Source organism: Phymastichus coffea, unplaced genomic scaffold (genome assembly GCF_024137745.1).
Source record: "Phymastichus coffea isolate CEN01 unplaced genomic scaffold, Cenicafe_Pcof_1.1 PCOF00019, whole genome shotgun sequence".
Classification (NCBI taxonomy): domain Eukaryota; kingdom Metazoa; phylum Arthropoda; class Insecta; order Hymenoptera; family Eulophidae; genus Phymastichus; species Phymastichus coffea.
In genome coordinates this window covers 3394984-3415602 of record NW_026706830.1, presented here as the reverse complement: position 1 = coordinate 3415602, position 20619 = coordinate 3394984, and the positions used below count along the sequence as shown (strand labels likewise).

The window sequence follows — 20619 nt, the reverse complement described above, 5'->3', positions numbered from 1 at the left end:
TGTATACAAATAAGAGTTTAGTCAAAACAAATAGCGTGACGTCACAAATAATAGACATAGATATACTGAACCATAATATTGAGAAAAATATGTTAATCATAGATAATTTGAATATAACAAAGTATCAACTATATAGATTTTAACATACAGATTCACAATATCTCATTTAATTATAAATTTATGATGAATATCAATATGTAAAGTTAATTTATTTATTAACATATGAAATATTAGAAAAATATAAATAATTTATATGTAAAATGAATAAGCATAGAACATGAGTAAGAATTGGTTTCATTAATAACAGCTAAATAACAACTGTTATTAATAAATAAACAAATAATAATTTATTTAAACAATAAGCTATATATATAACGAAAATATTAAGTTAATACTTGATAATGACAATTTTATGATTTAGAAATCTTAGATAATTAATCTAATAATCGCATATTAAGATTAGAAGAAAACCGTTACAAATATGAAAAATTAGTTATAATTCAAATGTTATTAATTAATTTAAATAATTAATTTTGGAAAATACTTCCAAAATTAATCAACTTTAAGGTTATATGAAATTTTAACAATTTTCTATTGTAAATAATGTAATATCACGTTAATTAACTTTATTAGTTAATAACTTTTGACGACACTATTGGCGATAATGGTATATTGTATAAAATCAACAAATAACTAATTCTGTAAAATTTACACGTGTTAAAAACTTAATATTAATGGCTATTTACTTGTAAATTAAGAAAAACCATTTCTCAAAATTCGCGAATGTCTCTCGAATTTTCGATGAAATCTCTCCTGCAATAATAAGCGGGAAAATCTGTGTATAAATAGGCCCACCTTTGCACAGGCTAGAGCATTCACTTCTAGCCTTGCAAAGTGAGCGCATGAGTTTGAATAAACTTGGATTAACACCTAAGTTCTTTCTCTCATTGTGATTTACTAAGCAAGACTAACCTTTCCCTATAATTTCAGCTCGACTTATAGAACATCTCGCACTATAAGAAACTTGGGCCGAATTATATCCTATCCAAGAAAGACTTTAGCTCTGCTTATGGGACAACTCGTACCATAAGAAACTAGGGCATTGTCTGACTTTCCTCGATATTTTGCAATTACTTATATATATTTGATTTACTTAATGATTATATTTGTTTCATTTATTTATTATCTTGAAATTAGAGTAAAATCATCGGAAACAAATTCTTACTCATTAGCTACATTACAAGAGTTCGAATTATTTTTATTTATAAGTGATACGAACATCACATTTGGCGACCGTGACAGGACTCTTGTTACATTAGTTATTGTTAAGTATTTGTTATTTAGTTTATATTAGTTTGTAATTTAATTGTAAATTTTTATTATGCCGAAAAGAAACAAACATATGCGAGCAGTACTATGTAAGAATGCGTCATTAGAAAAAGAAATAAATGAACTACGTACATTGTATATGGAACTTGCGGAATCGTTTGTTAATTTAGGCAATAATTACAAAAAGAACATGAAATTGTTTGATACTAGTTTGAGAAATATGAGCTCTGATTTAAATCATTTGGCTGACACTGTAGAACATATGTTAGTATCTAGGCCTGCTCCAGGCGCATAAATTGTATTGTTATTTATAATAAATTTGATTACTACGATATATAATTTGAATTTGTTCAATTATTTGTTAAATCCTATATATTATTGAAAATTGATTAATGAGTATCATCTATATATATTATTTATTATTGGTGTTGAATTAATTGTATGCTTTGGATTTTTTTTGTTGATATTACAATGTCAAACGAAAAACGTTCAATGTATAATTCTACTGAATGTGCTCCCGAAACAATTCTTAACGAACTTAGTGAATCACTAATTGGTGAAGAATTGACCGTGCAACAAAAAAGAACGCACGATTGGGAAAAAGCCGTAGTAGATGAATTAAAGACATTTCATACTGATCAATTTAAATTACAAAATGATTTTAAGACAATTTGTGAAACTATTAACAATTTAAGTAATAAAGTTGATAGATTAACGAATAAAATGGTTGAACAGGATCAAATAATTAAGAGTTTAGAATCAAATTTAGAAAAGTCAAATGAAATTATTGCTATTTTAAAAGATAGATGTGAAGATAATTTTAATGATATTGTTCGAGCGAAAAATAATGTTACTATGGAAATGAATGAAACATTTTCAGTACTTCGTGAAAATATTGATAAAATTAAGAATAATGAACAAAATAGGTCAATTGTTAATGAAACTATTATTGAAACTATTAAGCAACTTGCTTTAACGTGTCCAGTTTTTGACGATAGTTATAAATATCGACCAGTAAAATATTTAAATGATCTCAAACGTTATTTGCAAGCAAGTAATTATAATACTGCTCAATTGTTATGTTTGTTATCTCAATCTATGACGGGAGTAAATTCTTCTTGGTATGATTTAGTACAGCGGGAAATTAGAAATTTTGAAGATTTTGAAATGTTATTTAAAGAGAAATTTTGGAATGCTGAAATACGTAGAAATATTACTCGCGAAATAGAATTTGGAAAATATTTTGGTGGAAAATTATCACGTTATAATTATGCTATACGTAAGATTAATTTAGCTTTTGATATAAATGAAAATCTAGATGAAGAAGAATTAATAGATAAATTATCTCGACATTTTGATAGAGATGTGCGTTTATTAGTTCAAGCTAGACATATAAAAAAGATTTCAGAATTTATTAAAGTTTTATCTTCTTTGGATAATGATGATTATATTAGTTCACGTCATGCTCAAAAAGATAGCGGCGGAGAACAACAAATTAATAGCATAACAATTGAAAATAGTAAGTCGAATAATAAAAATAATAAAGCAAATAAAAATAAGAATATTGCAAAACCGATTTTACAAGATGTACCTAGTACTTCTTCGGGAAACGAGTAAATGTTGCTTCTTGGAAATCGGATGAATGCAAAAGCTTGCAACGAGTTGCAACAATAAAATCAAGTAACGATTTATTATCAAAAGAATTATTAACTATTTTTGAAGATCCTAGACATGAAATTAACGGTGAATTATCAAATAATGATAATAGCAATGGAGGCAGAATTTGTCCTGAAATATTTCTTTTATTAGAAAAAATTCCAGTAAAAGCTCTACTTGATTCGGGTAGTGAAGTTTCTGCTATTTCAGAAGAATTTTACAATCAAAACTTAAGTAATTTTAAGGATAAACCTACTTTGCCGATTAGTGGACATGTTATTAAGGTAGCTACAGGCCAAAAATCGGTGAGATTGAAAAAACAAATTTATTTGAATGTAAAATGGGGTAGTCAATACATTGATATTATCTTCATAATTATTCCTAGATTAATAAAAGATTGTATTATCGGTTATGATACTATGAAAAATATAAAGTTCAAACTTGACACATTTAAAGTGCAAATATATTTTGAAATTAATAATACTTTGGAAAACATGAAATATATAACGATGCATTTATAGATGAAAGTACATATCAAAGCTTAACTATTCAGTATGATACTGTCTCGGATTTTGGGAATGACATACCATCACTCATTGATCTAACTCGTAATGAAATAGATGCAGGCATCACAAATGATGATTCTGATAATCTAACTCGAGGGGAAATTAATGAGAAAGTTGATGAAAGCTCTAACCTTACCGATGCTCAAAAAAATGAGATAGCTTCGCTTGTGTACGAGTTTAAAGATGTATTTCGTAAAAAATTAGGTTTATTGAAAGTATATACTCATAAATTGATTTTAAAAGATAAAGAGCCATATTTCTCAAAACAGTATCCTATACCGTTAAATTATCGAGAAAATGTTCGAATTGCAATCAAAGAAATGCTAAGAGATGGCGTTATTCGTCGATCAATTAGTAATTATATTAATCCAATTGTTATAAGCATTAAAAAAGACGGATCAGTGCGATTTTGTTTAGATGCTTGAAAATTGAATAAAAAATTAGTTAAAGATTATGAAGCCCCACTACACATAGATGATATCTTTCAACACTGTTTTGGAATAAAGTTTATTTCTAGTTTTGATTTAACAAGTAGTTTTTGGCAAATTCCTCTCGAAGAAGAAAGTAAAAAATATACAGCATTTATTATCGAGGGCAATACCTACGAATTTAATGTAGTTCCTTTCGGTACATGTACTAGTACAGCAGCTTTAGTGAGAGCTTTAAATTTGTCAATTGGCGATTTAAAACAATTTATTATACCATTTGTGGATGATATACTATGTATTTCTAAAACCTTCAATGAACATATTTATCATTTAAGAACATTATTTACATGTTGTCGAAGAGATAATTATACATTGAAATTTTCAAAGTCTAAATTAGTTCAAGAAGAAATTGAATTTTTGGGACATATTATAACTCCACAAGGTATAAAAGCTCAAAAAAGCAAATTAGAAATAATTCAAAATTATAAAGCTCCAAAAAATTTGAAAAGCTTGCAAAGCTTTCTTGGTTTTGTTAATTTCTATACAAAATTTGCAAAAAATTATGCTGAAATATGTAGACCTTTAATGAATTTATTGCAACAAAGTAAAGGCTATCAATGGTTACCTGAGCATGAAACAGCTTTTAATAATGTGAAAAAAATATTTATTGAAACAATCACTTTAAAATTTCCTGATCCTAATAAACCTTATATATTAACTACTGATGCCAGTTATCATACTATAGCCGCTGCTTTGTCACAATTAAATAATGAAGGTGATGAAGAAGTTATAACATTTATATCTAGAACTCTAAAAGGAGCAGAATTAAATTATTTTACTACTGAAAAAGAATTATTAGCTGTAGCTTGGTCATGTTTAAAATTAGAAACGTATCTAAGAGGTGCGAAACAAATAATTATTCGTACTGATCACGAAGCATTGAAATTTTTAACAACTTGTAAGTTTACAAATGCGAGATTAGTGAGGTGGTGCTTGTTTCTTCAAGACTACAACATTACGTATGAGTATCTACAAGGAAATAAGAATAAAACCGCCGATTTTCTATCTAGATATATCACAGACTGCAGTAATAATTATACAGATCAAATTGAAATTGCTATGTTGATGAAAGAACCTTCACGTAATTTAATAAAATACTTCAAGAATATGGAGTCATTACAACAAAATGATGGTTATACACAAAATATAAGTAATAAAGAAGAAGAAATTATTAAAAAATTCTTAAAATTATACGAAGGCCCGTATATAATTAAATCCATAATCGGTTTAGATACATACTTATTGAAATATAAAAATGGTAAAGATAGAGGTGTATTTCATACTTCTCTACTAAAGCCGTACCAAATTTAGCCACTAGGGGATATATTCTCTCTCCAATCAAATTTGCATATTGATCTGATATATGTAAACACTGGAGAGAGTACACTATCAACTTCGAAAGATGGTGGGAAAGAGTCAAAGTACTCAGACTAATACGTCTGATCTAAGACACTACATCCCATTCCCATCAGCTAAAATTTTTGTACCATCAATGAATATGGTGCCTTGGTCCTTGTGCAAAAGCACACAGACACCATCCAAGCCTACTTGGATGGCAAAGGCAAAAACGCAAAAAGAAACCACGATATCTTTCTTGCCTTCAAACGTACCACGTCCATCTGCTCCTGTGCCCTCTGCAGCTTTACCTACAACATCAAGAAAGCAAAAGCGCAGGATCCAGAAGAAAATCAAGAAACTGGCGGCAAGAATCACAAAGACCAAAGAAAAAATTGAGGAAATAAGAAATCAAATGAAAAATAATAAACCAGAACGACCTCAAACACCTTGAAAACTTTGTATGATTATATTAATAAAGAAAAAATATATAAAAAACAAACGAAAATATCAATAAAAAGCTCATAAGGAACTCATTCATGAGACTTCTTATCAAAAATCATTCAGTCTCAAGAGGGGGCTATGTAACGGTCCTATTTATGAGCTGTTTATTAAATGACTGCTACTAGTCTAACGTATTTATCTGTTAGTCAAAACAATACATTAAGCGGCGCTACCTCACTGTTTACGCGACTGTATACAAATAAGAGTTTAGTCAAAACAAATAGCGTGACGTCACAAATAATAGACATAGATATACTGAACCATAATATTGAGAAAAATATGTTAATCATAGATAATTTGAATATAACAAAGTATCAACTATATAGATTTTAACATACAGATTCACAATATCTCATTTAATTATAAATTTATGATGAATATCAATATGTAAAGTTAATTTATTTATTAACATATGAAATATTAGAAAAATATAAATAATTTATATGTAAAATGAATAAGCATAGAACATGAGTAAGAATTGGTTTCATTAATAACAGCTAAATAACAACTGTTATTAATAAATAAACAAATAATAATTTATTTAAACAATAAGCTATATATATAACGAAAATATTAAGTTAATACTTGATAATGACAATTTTATGATTTAGAAATCTTAGATAATTAATCTAATAATCGCATATTAAGATTAGAAGAAAACCGTTACAAATATGAAAAATTAGTTATAATTCAAATGTTATTAATTAATTTAAATAATTAATTTTGGAAAATACTTCCAAAATTAATCAACTTTAAGGTTATATGAAATTTTAACAATTTTCTATTGTAAATAATGTAATATCACGTTAATTAACTTTATTAGTTAATAACTTTTGACGACACTATTGGCGATAATGGTATATTGTATAAAATCAACAAATAACTAATTCTGTAAAATTTACACGTGTTAAAAACTTAATATTAATGGCTATTTACTTGTAAATTAAGAAAAACCATTTCTCAAAATTCGCGAATGTCTCTCGAATTTTCGATGAAATCTCTCCTGCAATAATAAGCGGGAAAATCTGTGTATAAATAGGCCCACCTTTGCACAGGCTAGAGCATTCACTTCTAGCCTTGCAAAGTGAGCGCATGAGTTTGAATAAACTTGGATTAACACCTAAGTTCTTTCTCTCATTGTGATTTACTAAGCAAGACTAACCTTTCCCTATAATTTCAGCTCGACTTATAGAACATCTCGCACTATAAGAAACTTGGGCCGAATTATATCCTATCCAAGAAAGACTTTAGCTCTGCTTATGGGACAACTCGTACCATAAGAAACTAGGGCATTGTCTGACTTTCCTCGATATTTTGCAATTACTTATATATATTTGATTTACTTAATGATTATATTTGTTTCATTTATTTATTATCTTGAAATTAGAGTAAAATCATCGGAAACAAATTCTTACTCATTAGCTACATTACAAGAGTTCGAATTATTTTTATTTATAAGTGATACGAACATCACAGTAATTTACATTTTTCACCAATTCGTCGCTTCATGTAACCATAATGAAAGTCATAGACTAATGTTTTTGAAAGATCTAATTCATATAGACCGATGTACGAGTATATACGTTTTCTATTACTGATAGTTGTCCAGGATAATTGAATAGCAGCTAAATTTTCATGAAAGGTGGAACTACTATGGAAATTCGATTGGGCAATTCGAGCTTCAGCGCCATATCTACCATCCCTTTGATTGATCAGTTTGATATCTTTTCTTTTTCTTTCGTCTTTCATCGTTTTTCCATATACTGCATTAATCATGAGCTTGTAAAATAATTTTTCAAACTCATTTTTAGCTTGCTTTCTTTTTTCAGTATTTAAATCAACATATGGTTTCAGCCACTGTTTTTGTTTGAATTCCAGCGCTCTATATATCTTTTTGATTTTTAGTCCATATTTGAGAGCTTGTTTTAACGCTCTATAATGAATAACGTATCGTTCTTTATCATATAGCGTTGTCAAAAGTTTTTTCTGTTTTGATCCGGGTGGTTTAGTATGTTCAGGACAAAGAGGTAGGTCTTTATGTTCATCATGCAGCTCTTGTGGATACTCTAGATCTACTTCTAAAATATAGCCTACGTCGCTATCATCAGAGATATTGAAAAAATTTGACATATCCACATTTGAAATCCATTTGAAGCCCTCAAATGGTAGTGGTTGAGTCATAGCCCAACCATAAAGGTTGTTTACGTCATAATACATTAAAAATTTGTTTGGCTCATCCTTATTGAATTCTTCACCCATATATTTATTGTTTGCTTTTGAAAATCTATTGCAGCATTGACTAATACCTCCACGAATCCCTTTTTGAATGAATAAAACCATATCTATATCTATTAATAGTTCAAGCTTCATATTTGTATATTTTAACATCGCGTCCCATGTTAATCCAGGAGTAGTGTAATAATGAGCAGGATCGAGATCATATGCATTCTTACAGGTTGATCGAAAATTCTCAAAAATATCAGCTAGTAAAAGTACATCAGTTTTCAGATAGAGATCAGAATACATTCATAAATCTATTTTCTTCCAAATACTACCGAAAATATTCCATTCGTTTTGAGCATGCTTATATTCTTCAGTAGGAATATCACTATCTGTCAATTAACTATGAAATTTTTCAATAGATGGTAACGCTGTCCTAGTTAGTCTATTTAAGTTTTGTATGTATTCATATGGGAAAACTCCTTTTCTTTCGAGTAAATTAATCTGTTCTAAAGTGTAATTATCTTTCTGAAATTCTCTCTGTACAATATCTAGCTGAGGTAAATAATATGCTAATTTATCTAGAGATGTTGGCATAAATCGAAAGGAATCAATGAAACGAAAGCTAATTCGACTGTTTGCAACTTCTTTTGTGAAGGATATGTATCGCTCCTTGTTTTCAGCGAGAACAGAGATCTTTCCTTCAAATTCTGAGTTAGTAGCAATTTCTGTTATAATAAAATGTGAGTATTAGCCTGTAAAGTTATGATATACGACTGGTATGAAAGCAGCATTTTTATAATTCAAATTGCAATGATTGTGAGCTGCACCTCTAAATTTTCCTGTTAAATGACAATGATTGGTTATCTTGAAAATATTGGTTGCAAATATGACATTTTCTTGCCGTTTTAAATATCTGTTCATTAATAAATGATAAATCCATTTTTATTGCATTATTATATATCTTTTCTAACTCAATCACAAGGGACTTCAATTGCTTTATAAACCATAATGCTGGTGATTCGCCTTCATTTAATTTTTTTCTATATGACTTATATATCGACTTATTATCATCATAACGGCATTTTACATATAATCCAATGCTATAGGCTTCATGTTCTTGGAAACTATGTCTCTTAACATTGAGATTTCTATTCGGATCTTCTATAGGTTTTAACAGACATTCAAAATCAGCGTATATAATAAATGGAACTTCCTCTTTATGCTTAAAATTTTTAAATTCTAAAGTAGCATCGTCAGGTAAATTAATCAGACACTTATTTATTTTGGAACAGTCAACTTCATGAGATTTCAAAATTTTTCTCGTTAGTAAAATAATGAAGGCAACGTTCGCAAAAATAAATTTTTTCAGTATGTTGAGTAACTTGTCTACGAAGGAGAGCAGATAAAGTTTTAATCCATACGTAGTGAGTTTCTAATTTGAATATTTCATCATCTATTGATATTCGTGGTCTATTAGTATCATTTTCATCAATATATTCGTTTTGTATTAAGAGTAAGTTCACATGTTTAGTTTGTTTTAATTTCGTTATATAGCACGGTGAGACTTCATATTTCGATCCATATTTTTTTAGTATATATAAATTTACACTTATATTATTTAACTTTTCAAATTTAGGTATACTTTTTATTTTTACAGGGAAGCTTATACCATCAAAATTCAGTTCATTCTCATAGGGCTTGTACTTAATTACTCTGTTTGGATTTCTTGCAACTGGATGAAGGCATGAAAGTATAGCCCATTTAAAACATTCATTGTCTTCATTTTTAACATTAACACAGGCTCTTTTATTATCTATGCTTGACGGTAATGGTATTATACGAGCATGGTTTAAATGGATTATACTTATTTATATTAATAGTGAGACCGACAATAGTTTTTAACGACCAGCCTGAGTCTCTTTCTTGAAATTCTTCGATTTGTTTAAGTATAATATCTTTAACGTTATTTTGAAACCATCTATCAAGATCAATAGTCTTATAAATGCAAACATTTTCTGTATTGAATTACTTGATTTGAATATCTTCTTCTTGATTTTTCTTTATGATAAATTGTGATGCCATTTCTGTATTTATTTTTAAGTTATTATGGATAGCAAGAAATTGAGGTATTTTAATTTGTAATAGTTGATTTGCGGCAACTAGAAATGTTTTTATATCTAAATGATGTTGATTAACTATACAGACTGTACTAATTCGATTTTCAAAGGCTGAATGAATTGGTCTCCAAACAACTCCATCTCCTAGAATTTCATCCTGAATAGCTGTTAATGGTTGTATACTTCCACCAACTTTTATAGTTTTACTTAAATTGACTTCAATAGAATTCAAATGACAAGCACAAGTTTGACACTTTTGTCGAATTGCTCTACTTAAATCAGATCGTTTCATAATTTCATTAATTGAAATTATAGCATTAACTGTTAGATTTCTCCATCTAATACAATCGTCTATATCTAAATCGTTCGAATGGTTATAAGCTTTCCATAAATTTTTAATTGTTTCTTCAAAATAGGCAATAGAAGTCATGTTGTTAGTTATCTAGTTTTTATTGTCTTGTACAGTCACTTGTCTATAGTTGTATAAAGGATTATTATGATGAAAGGATGGAAAAGGTAGTGAACAGCTCTAAATTGAACTTGTTCTCAGTTGGTAATGAATATTGATTTGTTTAACAAATCAATAAGGATTCAACTAACTACTGAGGAACTACTTGCAAATGGCGTAAGGTAAGGCAAGCTTAGCTCGCAGGCTGTCTCGAGAGACTGCGCTCTTCTGCTAGGCCAAAGCGGCTTTTAAAGGTTAAGTGAGGGCGCTGTCAGCAAACTGAGGGCGCTGCCAGCAAACTGAGGGCGCTGCCTACAATCAGAATAAAAATATAGTCATTATTGCTTTGAGATACGATTCAGCTCACATATTATAGAGAATAATGGGATTTATACTCTAAGATGGACTATATTTTAGATATTCAAGGCTTTCAGAGTCCTAATAATACTTTTATTTGTAAGGAGTTTGCCTATTTACCAGTATGTTCTAATACTTCACCTACAGTACTACTTTTTAAACCTCCATATTATTAGCTCAAACTGTCTATTGAATATCAAAGTGTTAATAAGTGGTTGGAATTACATCATCATGGTATTTATTTTTATTATCGTTAATTAACATTGATTTTATTTGAAATATTTAATATAATCAATTTTATAGGTATATTATGGAGAAATGGTATTTTACCATATAATTTTTTAAATTGTACTATACGCAGTCATTTACATAATTGTAGAAATATTTATGTGAAAGGATTATAAAAGAAGCAATGGCTCAAAAAAAATTATTCCTGAATAGTAGGTTCAAATAATATACAATAGTACAAAATTCTAAATTCGACTTTAATTAGTTTTTTTTTTAATTACAGAAATATTTTAGATATCGCAACTGAAATGAGATGTCCGCGATTGGAAGATTTAAGTCTTTAATTTAAACCATCATGCATATATCATAGTCAAAATCGCGAGAATATAGTATGTGCTGCAGTAAATAAACAAAAGATACACGATTGGATGATGGAAAGACAAAAACAAGCAAATTCAAAAGGGATCGATACAGTCGAAAGATTTACAGATGACTATAATTCATATAAAAATTCAACTGAATATTTAAAAATAGCTATGTCAGACACTGAACATAAAGATTATAGACAAAGTGTACTCTATTCAATGTATAATTAAAAATAATAAATATTAAATAAATAATAAATGTGTACTTATTTAAATAGTAAAATAATCATAACGATTGTAAGAAAGGGTGAACGGATGGGAATAAGGTTCTCTCCTAGCAGAGATGTTTAGGAGGAACATCTCAAGGAGGTGTCAGTCGAGCGACTGCATTCGTAGTCTCTAGCATTCTCACGAAAACAGTTCCCTTCGTGGAGAGAGCACGTATTGACTATAGACAGCATACGCTCACATCCGCGCACCGTGGTCCACGTTTAGCTAGAGCGTAGGAGAGAGAGAGAGAGAGAGAGAGAGAGAGAGAGAGAGAGAGAGAGAGAGAGAAAGAGAGAGAGAGAGCGCACGTTTACTACTATTATAGTAGCGCATCCCCATCAGGCCAGAACTATAGACAGCATGCGCTCCCCTCCTCCTCCACGCACTGTGGTCCACGCTGAGTCAGAGCGTAGGAGAGAGAGAGAGAAAGAAAGAGAGAGCATACGTTCACTACTATAGTAGCGCATCCCTATCAGGCCAGAACTATAGATAGCATGCGCTCCCCTCCTCCTCCGCACGCTCAGGCCCTATACCAAATGTATGCGTGTGTAGCTAATATACACAATATGTATCCTCTAAGGTACATGTGGCATTGGCTCTAGTGGTAGAACGCTAGCCTGCCAACCCAGAAGACTTCGGTTCGATTCTCCTGTCTGTCTCTTCATTTTTTTCAAAAAATCGTCGCTATTTTCTATTCGTTTCATTCTCAATGTAGCAAGTAAATTGTTAATAATATATATTTATAACTTAAAAAAAAAAACATTTAAATGTAATTATACTGAAAGCACTAGATATAGGGTCCCTAGGGTCTAGGAGCCTTAGGGACTAGGAGCCCTAGAAACCTTCCTCAAAAATTATAAACAATTATTAACATTAATAATAATAATTAACATGGAAGGGATAGAGGCCAGGGAATCAAAGGGTTAAACCAAGGGATCCCCACGAATATTGTTATTAATAATTGTTAACAATAATAATTATTATTAACATGAAAGGGTTAAGCCAGGGGGGGCAAAGGGTTAAGCCCGGTGGGGTCAAAGGTTTACAGACTCCCCGCAGGTGTGCTGGAACATACATTGCTATACTACTCACCGGCCCCGCTGTTCAGCCTCAAGGATTTAGTTGAGGGGTATCCTGCCAGAACTTCTTGGCTGCCTTTGCCTCGGCAGAGATGAAAGTATGCTGAACTCGTGTCCTAGTGTTTCTCGGTACTGCCTCCAGAGAGTATCTTGAGTAGCTCGGATAAATAAATATTCTCCAGCATCTCTCTACCCTTTCTTCGGGCTCTCTCTCTCTCTGGCTTCTTTCTTGACATTCTCTCTGGCTTTTCTCTGGACTCTCCCTGTGGCTTCTTTCTTGTCATTCTCTCTGACTTCTCTCCGGATTCTCGCGAATTCTCTCGCTGAAGAATCCGCCGATCAACCCCCTCTTCGCCCATTAGTCGCTTTCTCTCTCTCTCTCTCTGCTCTTCTTGCTCTCGCCCTCATCTCGAGCCCCCTTCCTCCAGCCGCGCTCACATCTTCTAGTCCCTGCAATAAACCAAGTGTAAATGCCATGTTGCCACAGCTACGCTTGGTCCCTGCGTCCATGCCAAGAGAGTTCCGCACACAGGGCCAGTGATTATCACTGTTCGCCCTGTCACAAATATCATTCGCTTTCGGTTGCTCGATAGAACCGATGAACAACTCTTTCATTCTCCTCTCACTCTCACTCTCCCTCTCTCTCTCTCTCTCTCTCTCTCTCTCTCTCTCTCTCTCTCTCTCTCTCTCTCTCTCTCTCTTTCTGTCTCTGACTCTTCTTTGGCTTACTTATCAACACCATTTTAACCCTTTTCCTCCCAAATAACATAAATTTTTTCTTAACTTTCATCCTCATATCTTTTAATGAAAAAATCGTATGAAAAATTTATCAAGCATCACATCTTGTAGATTTTGACCTCCTCTTTCGAATGCCATTGACAAAATTTACTTAAATTGTAAGCCGGAAACGTTATAGGCCGGTTTTCCGGAAAAATCACAAATTTGTCGCGTTTTTTTTTCTAAAAAAAGTATATTTTGAAATGGAGAAACTTTGCACACACCATTGGAAACACTGTTATCAGTGTTATTGATGTCTTTTCTTTCAAATGCCGTTGGATTTTTTCCGAAATTTAAAATGGCGAACACAAAATGGCGTTCGAAAGAAAAATTTTTTTTTAAACTTGACGAATTTTTTCCTCCAAAACTATCAAGTTTAGTGAAAAATTTCGAAGAACAAAAATGTCTTAAAATTAGTCAAGAAATACTCTCAAATTTTTTTAGATTTTTTTACAACGAATTTGGAAATTTCGATTTTCCGATTTTCCACGAATTCAAAAATTAACTCTCTCGTCTAAAGTCATATCGCGTCGCGATCAGGAAAATCGACTTTTAGCGAGGGTAGCAAAAAAAAATAATTGTTAGACTTGAAATTTTTTAAAATTTTGTGAAACCAATGTGAAAAAAATGTCTACTAGGAATAAAATTGATTAATTTTTTACTCAAAAACTATTGACTCAATAAAAAAATTCATAATAACAAAAGAGTCTTAAAATTCACCAAGGAGTTCTCTCAATTTTTTTCAGAATTTTCCGAGTTAATTTTCGAATTCGTGGAAAATCAGAAAATAGAATTTTCCAAATTCGCTGTAAAAAAATCTAAAAAAATTTGAGAGTATTTCTTGACTAATTTTAAGACATTTTTGTTCTTCGAAATTTTTCACTAAACTTGATAGTTTTGGAGGAAAAAATTCGTCAAGTTTAAAAAAAAAATTTTTCTTTCGAACGCCATTTTGTGTTCGCCATTTTAAATTTCGGAAAAAATCCAACGGCATTTGAAAGAAAAGACATCAATAACACTGATAACAGTGTTTCCAATGGTGTGTGCAAAGTTTTTCCATTTCAAAATATACTTTTTTTAGAAAAAAAAACGCGACAAATTTGTGATTTTTCCGGAAAACCGGCCTATAACGTTTCCGGCTTACAATTTAAGTAAATTTTATCAACGGCATTCGAAAGAGGAGGTCAAAATCTACAAGATATGATGCTTGATAAATTTTTCATACGATTTTTTCATTAAAAGATATGAGGATGAAAGTTAAGAAAAAATTTATGTTATTTGGGAGGAAAAGGGTTAAAACAAAGAGAAAAGTAAGCACGAGAGCAGGAAAATAATTACACTTATCCATAGCTTGGTGGCGGCATGCATATCAGCACAAAGAATATTTTTTCCTATAATAATGTTAAAAAATTATTGCAATAATCTATATTTTAATATAATTAGATTTTATAAGATTTATAATTTTAATATTTAATTTAATAATATATTATTATTACTATATAGTTATCATATAATTATTTTAGTTATATATTCTTTCCTATATATCGATTTGAGCGTAAATATTTATTAGTAGGAATGTAATAAAGAATTACATACCAGCAGGAGTTTCTTCATTCCAAAATGAATCATCCAGAGTATAGTCTGCTTCTGCAAATAGAAAAATTTATAATATTGCATTATAATTATTAGCATGGCTAATAGAATGACTATCAATGCAAGTAGTGAAAAATAAGATATTATCGTTATATCATGAATTGATCAAAAATAAAAGTATCTGGAATAATAATATTCCAATCCATTCCTTACATAATATCAATAGTCTGTCGTATCAAATGATTAAGCAATCATTTATTGCATTGTTTTATAAAGTTATAAAATTGTTATCGACACTGTCAATGATAATATGCAGAGTAACAATACTCCAGAAAAAAATATGTTATTATATATACGAGGTGTGTTCAAAAAGTAAGGTGACTTTGTATTTTTAAGAAAAAATATTTATTTATTTATCAATATTTATGTTGTCCCCTTCAAAGTAATCCCCCTCAGATACAATACACTTATGCCAACGGTTTTTCCAATCCTCAAAGCACTTCTCATAAGCACTTTTCGGTATAGCCTTGACCTCTTCCAGCGATGTAGTCTTTATCTCTTCAATCGTTGCAAATCTCCGTCCTTTCATACTATATGTCTCTTTAGTTTTGGGAACAAAAAAAAGTCACATGGGGCCATATCCGGTGAATATGGTGGCTGAGGCATGATTGTGGTGTTGTTTTTGGCCAAAAAATCTCTCACAAGCAAAGATGAGTAAGCAGGGGCATTATCGTAATGCAAAAGCCATGAATTGTTTTTCCACAATTCTGGCCGTTCTCTTCGTATTGCTTCTCGCAAACGGCGCATAACTTCAAGATAATACTGTTTATTGACCGTACGTCCATGTAGTAAGAACTCCTGATGCACCACGCCATGGTAATCGAAGAAAACAGTGAGCAAAACTTTGACATTTGATCGAACTTGGCGTGCTTTTTTCAGTCTTGGCTCATCTGGGCTCTTCCATTGGGACGATTGGACTTTGGTTTCGATATCATAACCATATACCCATGATTCGTCACTAGTTACGACCCTTTTGAGTAAATCTGGGTCGTCGTTGACGTCATTCAACAGTTCTTGAGCGATGCTCATGCGACGGTTCTTTTGGTCAAAATTTAGCAATTTCGGAACAAACTTCGCTGACACACGTCTCATGCCCAAAACGTTAGAAAAAATTTCATGGCACGAGCCAAGCGATATACCAACATCCTCAGCATCGTGCACTGTTTAATATATGACATACGTGATTTTATGAAGTCAACCTGAAAGATACCTGACTTTGTTTTTTAAAAATAGCCATGTCTGTTAGGTATTTTTGAAATTGTAACGTCTTTACCAATTTACATTTTAATTGAATTAATCTACAATGAATACGGTGGGGGTTACGAGGTGTGTTCAAAAAGTAAGGTGACGTTTCAAATTTCACGGGCAACGTACTTTCGATTATCGATTATTTTGTTTTGTTATGTTGGTACACTCTTCCCGAACATCTGTACCAAGTTTCAAGTGTATAGCATTTTTTGTTTGGTTGTGAGAGGCGTAAAGGTTATAAGACCGGATCTATTTCAGATCGGGCAGGCCTACGGCAATGATATCTCCGATTGACTCGGCTGTGGAGTATGTTATTCTACTTCAAAAATAAGCCGACACGTATTTTTTTTTTTTCGATTAGACCTCTACATCATTTTTTACGAGTATTTTAAAAAAGTGGTTAATAAATAAATTTTGTAAAAATCAAATATTAAAATTAAAAAAAATGCTCTATATTTTCTAATTTTTTTACTTAATATGTTATTTATAGCTTATTTTACTGTATTTCTTTCATTTTATTTTACTCCTTCGAATGCGCCATGCAGAATAAAAAAATATTGAAAATTGGCGGGAAAAACTCAATTTTTCGAAAAAATTTCAAACTCAATTTTCTCAAAAAAGCCATCGTTTTTTTTTTTCAAATTTTTATGATAGATTAAGCATTACAAGACCTTTAAATTGGTATAGGAGTGATCGCGTACTTTTACGTTTTAGTGATAAAATATCGATTTTTCGTTTTTTTTTTTGCCCAAAACATTCATAATTATAGTTTTAACATGTGAAACGTGTTTATATATATACATATATATATATATATATATTTATATATACATCCATATATACATATACAAGAATTGTACGTTTGATAGTAGTCTTGCGATTTTGATAGAATTACATTCCTTCAATCTAATTATCAATGTTTTGGGCAAAAAAGAAACGAAAAATCGATATTTTATCACTAAAACGTAAAAGTACGCGATCACTCCTATACCAATTTAAAGGTCTTGTAATGCTTAATCTATCATAAAAATTTGAAAAAAAAAACGATGGCTTTTTTGAGAAAATTGAGTTTGAAATTTTTTCGAAAAATTGAGTTTTTCCCGCCAATTTTCAATATTTTTTTATTCTGCATGGCGCATTCGAAAGAGTATAAGAAATACAGTAAAATAAGCTATAAATAACATATTAAGTAAAAAAATTAGAAAATATAGAGCATTCTTTTAAATTTTAATATTTGATTTTTAGAAAATTTATTTTTTAACCACTTTTTTAAAATACTCGTAAAAAATGATGTAGAGGTCTAATCGAAAAAAAAAAAATACGTGTCGGCTTATTTTTGAAGTAGAATAACATACTCCACAGCCGAGTCAATCGGAGATATCATTGCCGTAGGCCTGCCCGATCTGAAATAGATCCGGTCTTATAACCTTTACGCCTCTCACAACCAAACAAAAAATGCTATACACTTGAAACTTGGTACAGATGTTCGGGAAGAGTGTACCAACATAACAAAACAAAATAATCGATAATCGAAAGTACGTTGCCCGTGAAATTTGAAACGTCACCTTACTTTTTGAACACACCTCGTAACCCCCACCGTATTCATTGTAGATTAATTCAATTAAAATGTAAATTGGTAAAGACGTTACAATTTCAAAAATACCTAACAGACATGGCTATTTTTAAAAAACAAAGTCAGGTATCTTTCAGGTTGACTTCATAAAATCACGTATGTCATATATTAAACAGTGCACGATGCTTTGAAATAAAAAATTATGCTAATTTAGTGGTGAATTTAGAATATAATCCTAAACAGTTTTCGAAACCTTCCTACAGAGAAAAATGCTTGTTTAAAAAATGATAAATAATTATAAATGTGTCTACCATATGATATAAATACAAATTTTTTAAATTCAATATATCTTTACAAGAACTCAGTGTATTGTTAAACACATATTCAAATATGGAATGAAACTAAAATTTTTATAATCAAAGATATACTTTTTTGCACGATGATTATTATCAATATACTAGAAAAAAATGAAGTTTGAACAATTAATTGTATATAGTATTATAAAAATATAATAAAAAAATCGTAGAAAACTTATAGTAATACTCTTTTGATACATAACTATACTAAACATTTTTATGATTAAAATATAATAAACATTGGTAGAGAAAGGTAGCTTGATAAAATTTGTATAAAATCAACTTATAGGTAAGTCTGAAAATAGTTATTAATACAAGTTGTTAGAATGAAGATGCTGAATACTGCCAGAAGAACTGTCAGAGGTACAAGATTGAGATGATTCATTTTCTAGGTTTTTAAATAATTTTTGAAAATATTTCCTAATACTCCTTACGTGGTAGATCAGATATTCAATACCGACTCAATGGTTGAATATTATGCTATCTATAAATATTGTAAAACGTACATTTCTTCGTTGGAACTTATAGATTGTGAAAAATTGTATATACAAATTTTTTTACAATATCTAATATAACAAATAAGTTAATTGGTGTTTTGCGATCAAACATAACGTACGATATTATAATAAAGTAATATGTAGTAAAATTCAAGACAACTCAAAATTTGAGGATATAACAGATGAAATTATTTACTAAAAGTTTGTTGACTCTCTACCTGTCAATGACTGAAAAAATTACGCTACAGCAACTTTTAATACTCATAGATCCATGTTTTTTAATTTTCTAAATACTCTATATGGCCGATTCAAATAGTTATTAATGAATTATCCATAGATTATAGAACTTTGAAGTCCTTACAGGAGTTGGTTCGGCAAACACAAACCTGATGTGAATATTTTTTAAACCACTTTATCGCCTTTTTGAACATTTTAACGATGGATAGCATATGTATAGTTGAACATGAAATTCGTACGATAAAAATATTTGCTATATATTGTTGTGTTGATACTATAGCTCGTTGAATATACAAGGCACAGTTCGATTCAACGACTATTTGGAATGCATGTGCTGCTTGTATCCAACCTATCATATACTGAATAATAATTAATGGAGATAGCATAAAATATTTATTATGTAATGAAATTCTGTACAAAAAAATCCATTTTGGTACAATGTTGTATATGCATGGAAATGTTGAGTCTGATAGGCGATTGTTCGATGCCAAAGAATTATCACGTGTTTTAACACATTTTGATATAGTTAAAGGATTCGTTCCTGATCAAATGCATGCTTGTAGTTTGCGTTCTGGTAAACAATTTTGAGAATACTGAATGATATTAGTTAATATACATCACTTTTTATCTGCTAATGAAAAAACCAGAATTGATATTATTATAGAACAAGTAACAGTTCTGAACTAAATGACTTAATTGTCGAGATGAATTTTTAACTAAAATATTTTAAAAACAAAAAAATGAGAGAATTAAATAATATAGCTTACTTATTTTGTTGTTTTTTCCATACTTAAGGTTACATACACAACATTTGTCACTCTTTGTAGCTGCATTTTTATTTTATTAAAACCTAGCATTACTCGTGATAAAATTGTTCGAGCACACAATAAACTCAGCGCCGGATTAGACTTTTTCGGGGCTCGGGGCTAAATCTTGCAGGGGCCCGTCTTAAGGGCAGCAAAAATCCAAATTTTCGTAAAATGAAGGAAATAAGGGTTTTTTTGTATCGTTGAATTTTTATTATTAAAAACAACTTTTTTACACTAAATATTAACATTTCTATTCTAGTTTCATTATACATTAAAAGTATTTCTTTCTTGATTTTCTGCGCGCAAATTCAGTAATAATATCGTCAAAGTCTAGTCCTCTAAGTAACTCTTTTTCGATACGTAGTATAGACAATGAGGTCAATCTTTCATTCAACATTGTAGATCGGTACATGTTTTTGATACGATTTAGAACAGAGAATGATCTCTTAGTCTCGTAGTTTGGGATTGGAATCGTGACTAAAAGTCTATATGCGATATAGACGT

The 20619-nt window shown here is 30.4% G+C and overlaps 1 protein-coding gene across 1 annotated transcript in view; it reads right to left on the bottom strand.

The window, feature by feature from the left end:
- Window positions 1–20619, bottom strand: part of LOC131675344 (disintegrin and metalloproteinase domain-containing protein 11) — a 2271363-nt gene that overhangs the window by 1932909 nt on the left and 317835 nt on the right. Inside the window, exon 2 of the mRNA XM_058954276.1 lies at window positions 15339–15389. Within this exon, the coding sequence (XP_058810259.1) occupies window positions 15339–15389 (51 nt within the window). The remainder of the gene's footprint in view (window positions 1–15338; window positions 15390–20619) is intronic.